Source organism: Atta colombica, unplaced genomic scaffold, assembly GCF_001594045.1.
Source record: "Atta colombica isolate Treedump-2 unplaced genomic scaffold, Acol1.0 scaffold321, whole genome shotgun sequence".
Taxonomy (NCBI): domain Eukaryota; kingdom Metazoa; phylum Arthropoda; class Insecta; order Hymenoptera; family Formicidae; genus Atta; species Atta colombica.
Window position 1 is genome coordinate 423,052 of NW_017259428.1, and position 4,849 is coordinate 427,900.

General features: G+C 33.0%; 1 protein-coding gene across 1 annotated transcript in view; it reads left to right on the forward strand.

Moving 5' to 3' along the window:
- Positions 1 to 4,849, forward strand: part of LOC108690425 — a 20,630-nt gene that overhangs the window by 4,977 nt on the left and 10,804 nt on the right. The window contains exons 2-3 of the mRNA XM_018197712.1: positions 3,034 to 3,258; positions 4,113 to 4,690. Of these exons, the coding sequence (XP_018053201.1) occupies positions 3,036 to 3,258; positions 4,113 to 4,690 (801 nt within the window). The 5' untranslated portion in view covers positions 3,034 to 3,035. The remainder of the gene's footprint in view (positions 1 to 3,033; positions 3,259 to 4,112; positions 4,691 to 4,849) is intronic.

Sequence of the window (4,849 nt, forward strand, 5' to 3'; positions counted from 1 at the left end):
ATAAGAATAATACCTTATAAAATCTATATTAGAATTTTGTATAAAATATGAAATTCTGTAAAAGAAATTGCATTACATATACATATAAAATAGATAAACTTTCAAAAAACTCCGTTATTGTTATTTTAGTCACATAATTGTATTGCGTATAAATAATCTTTTTTGTTCACAACTGCAGTTTCATTCAATTAATTCGGTATAATTTATTTCTCATATAAATAATGTAAATTCAAACTTCTCTAAGAGTCTATTTTATACCGTTTGAAATTAAATCGCTATTCGTCTCCGTTAAAGGTACAATACAAAGGAGACACTTTAAAAGCAATATAGATTGCGGAAGTAGAATTGACTTCCTATTAATGCACCAAACATGTCTCACTCACAGAGGAATTTCAGCCTGGCTGAATAACGGTTACAGCAAGCAAATCGCGTAAACCATCTTCGACTCATGCTTCTAATTTTACCGTATGTTTAAAGAACGAATAATCAGGTCGACTTTTATAGTGGCTCGTACTGGTATAAAAACTCAGTGTCGACAGATTCTTTGCGTAATTCGTTATGTCTTCTTTCGCAAAGTATCGTAGGCGAAACTTTAATGCAAATTTTCCTCTCAGAAATACTCAAAATAGTCCGCATTTTTCATGCAAAAGTATAATAACGAACAAGGACGAGTCAATTATACAAGCTGACTATAATAACGATACGAGATTGTCGGTCCAGTTTCCTCATTGGCGACATTGTTATCACTCGCGGGAAAATTAACCTGGTTTCTTCTGCTTGCGCAACCGGTTTAACATACCGATAGCCATGATTCTATTTCAATACACTGTTGATACGAAATTAATAAAATATAATATCTTAGAATATTATATTTATTTACAATTAATAAAAAAACAGAAATAATTTCTGCTAAATAAAATGTCCGAATACTTTAAATGTTTTTTAATATTTTAAACTTTTTTTAAATAGTTATTTAAAATTGAAAATATGTTTTTATAAAATATTATAAAATTATTAAGTATTTAACAGTAATTAAGTAACAATCTGTTATTATTTATTTAAATTTACATTTTTCCTTTTTTAGAATGTCAATTCTGTAATAGATAAATCTATGCTTCAAATAAATATTTCTCTTTTTCTTTCTCTTTTTCTCTCGGTTTATACGTATATAAAAGTTAATTTTTGTAAATTTCGAAAATATTAATATCAAACTTACATGAGATTGATTACGAAACAGTATAAATGATTATTACTGTCTGCCGTGTCTAAAAATTACTCACCGCACTTGAAATTCAAATACTGAAATACATTTTTCCATTAACATTTTAGATTATTTTTATAAGGTGATTAAGACTGTCGATTATCGAATTTATCAGAGAAAAATACACGCTCTTGCTTATCGAGCAAAAAAATTTATGTGTCAGCCAAGCGGAAACTGTTTATTCATGTTTGCACGTGAAAGTGCGCGTACCACATTGTAAAAAGGAAAAAGAAGAATACGCGAATCACAAGCATTCGGAAATATGTACATTAGAGGATCAAAGATACATATCATATTTACTATTCCTTAAGCAGAAAATTCGATGCGTTTTTGATAAGCATTCGCGTGAAAGTTATATACTTACCCACTCACCATATTTGCCAACGTTTTATGGGAAACTAATGGCATTTCCTCGTATGAATGTAAAAAAAAAAAAGAAAAAAGAAGCTTTTTATGATCATAATATAATACATTGAACAATAAATTTTTATTATTATTTTTATTATGATTTCTAACATCATTTACAATGTAATAAATTTTTGTTATGATAATCATAAAACGCAATTATATGCGGTGTGAAGAGAATTTCGATGTAACATTCGATCGTTTAGGTTTAATAGATAGAAGGTGCCGCGAAAAATGAATGTGCCGTTATGCGATCGGATGTGTCTTCCTCTTCCTACGTCCGCATCTCACGAGTAACTCCGGGAAAGGGCCCGTCGGCGACGACACACGATGGGACATTCCTCGCAATTCAGACGGGGAAATTCGCTACTGAATACGGGTACGAGAGTCGACTTGAACGATAAATTAGACCGCGACGCTGGCACTGTGCGGAATAGAAAGTTGCCTCGGCGGTGCAGTGTGAGAAGAGCCGAACAAAGAGAGATGGTAAACGTGTTCTGACTTTGTACAAAAAAAGAAGAAATAAGGAAAAGAATAGAGAAACAGCTTTATTATATCATAAAAAAATAATCAAGCGAACATTTACATGTTTTCCTAAAAATTTTAAAGTGTATAATTAAATAATAGCAATCTTTTAATTAAAGATCACAATTGTGATAAGAACTTTTAAGATAAAACTCAGATAATTATTTTTATTTTTATTTTTTTTTAAATAATATATTATAGTAATATATCTCTTTATATGAGCTCGTAAAAATATCAGTTCCACATAAAATGTGATTTCAGTAGGAGAAAAAGAGAGAGTCACTAAGGAATGAGGATAGGGAAAGGAGATACGTCGTGTGAAAATGTCGCATCCCCTCCGCGCTATCCACCGTGACATTTGTACAACCCTGTTGCCTTCACCATTGCGTTAATAATTTAACTGTAACCAACACTACCGTTGATTAACAATAATTCGCTGTTCTTCCACGTGCAGGAATATAATTCGACACGGCGCGTTAATTGCCACGACTCAGGCTTTCATCGAGATTAGGATATTACTACTCTCTCACCAAGAATAGTCCCGTCTCATTCCGCGATGGAGGACGAATACGAGAGAAATTCCAGATGAATCGTTCTGTCTCCATTGGACGCTAATATAACAATACTTGCTGTGGAAATGCTTACTTGAATAGCATAATAGATATTATTGTTCAAAAAGGAGTGTCGAGAAATTTAATGCAATGATAATTAAATTTAACACAATGACAGATTTATTTGTGTGTCACCACCACAAAATCGTGTAGGATACAATTATTCATGAGTTACGGTATAATTAATCATTAAGTGAATAAACGTTGACAGCCTTTATTCTTCCTTCGCAGAGATGCGAAGCGAGGTGGGCGAATGGTTGGCTACGTGCGTAGGCTCGCCAATATGCATCCTGCTGCTGTCATGGTCCCTATTGATCTACCAGAATCAATCCTCATCCACGAAAAGAAAAATCGACGTGCTGACAGTCGCGATTCTTTCTCAAAGTCTCACGCATCAATTAGGGTTACTGCTGTACGCGATTCTTACGTTAATCCGTCCAGCAAATCATTTTGGAGGTAACTATACAATTGTCTTACACTGTTTTTTTCAAACAAAAATATTTCAAATACATGCCCAGTCCTGACTATAATTGTATTGCTTTACTAATCTTTTGGTTTAACAGCTCAGATAAAATGCAATAATGTATCACTTTCTTACTTTAAAAATAATTCAACTAAAAAACATATAATTTTTGAATTATTATCAATAAAACAAGTTAAATAAATGTTACCTTATCAATCATTCAAAAATGAACTTAACTTAAAAATCGTCAATCATTTCAAAAAGAATAGTTTTAAAAAATCGTAAAAATTTTTCACTTTTATTCAAACTCAATTTTTATTAAATATAAGAGTTTTAAGTTAAAAAGTATTTAGTAATGTAATAGAGATCTTGAGAAGTAACCCTGAATCTTTTTAAGAGTCTAGAACATCAAAAAACTTGAGCTGGTCAAAAAAGATTCAAGTTGTAAACGAAAGAAGTAAAAATATGATTCCAGAGAGAATCCTTAATTTTTGTAGTTGTGTCGTTTTTGAAATAAGGGAGCAATACATCTTAAACATATCAAATAAAATAGTTACATTTTATCATAATTACACTGTAAGAAATAAAATGTTAATTTTTTACACAACATTTTATTTTTTACAGTATATACAATATCGAATTTGATATTTTTATTTAGTTTATAATCTCGGTATAATAATGTCGAGGTCATTATCCTCTTCGGAATTCATGGAAGCGTCAACCAACGATTATATCATGTAAATTATTTCAACAGATTAGTCCGGGGACCCAAAAAAATATTCATTTCAATGGAACCGCGCGACTCTTTAAATTGCGAGACTCTTTAAACAATAATTCTTTGTCGCAGAGTTATGCTCAACGTTGGTGTGGGTCCTGAACTCGTCGAGTATTCTCCAGGAACTAACCTTGACATCGATCGCAGTGTTCGCGGCGATCAGCAGTCGCGATGATGTTATTAATCTCACGAAGAATCATCTCAAATACCATTTGGTGAGCCTGAGCGTCATCAGCGCCTGCATTGGTGTCACTGGCGTCCTCAACTTCGAGCCGGAGATCTGCGTCTTCCTGGCCCACGAAATCTCCCATAAATATGGAGTCTTCGTCAACTCCCTCAGGGGTCTGTTGGCCCTCACATCTTTTTTCGGCGTGTTGATTGCGATCTTTAAAAATCTTTGTCGTCCACCGACTTCTGAATTGCTCAAGTCGGTTTCCGATCTGTCCGAGGCGAGCTCGAAGAACTCTTCAGGAGCATTCGAGTGTCACCCACAACATTGGGATCCCTCAAGCGGATCGTGCACCAGTGGTTCGACAAACAGCAGGGCGTGTTTAAGAAAGAAGAAAGTGCAGGTGGACGAGACCAGCGGTAGATCTACTGTTTACAGCATACTCTTTGTCTGCTACGTCTTTGAACATTTACCCATCCTGGTAAATATATCTTTAATTCTTACTTGTTACATTTATCTTCTTTATTGTTTTATTTAACTTTAATAAATATTATTTTAATTTTTGTTATCATATCTTTATTTTTTATGAGATTTATAATGAATCTAACAAATATAATCATAACGTATCGAAACATATAGG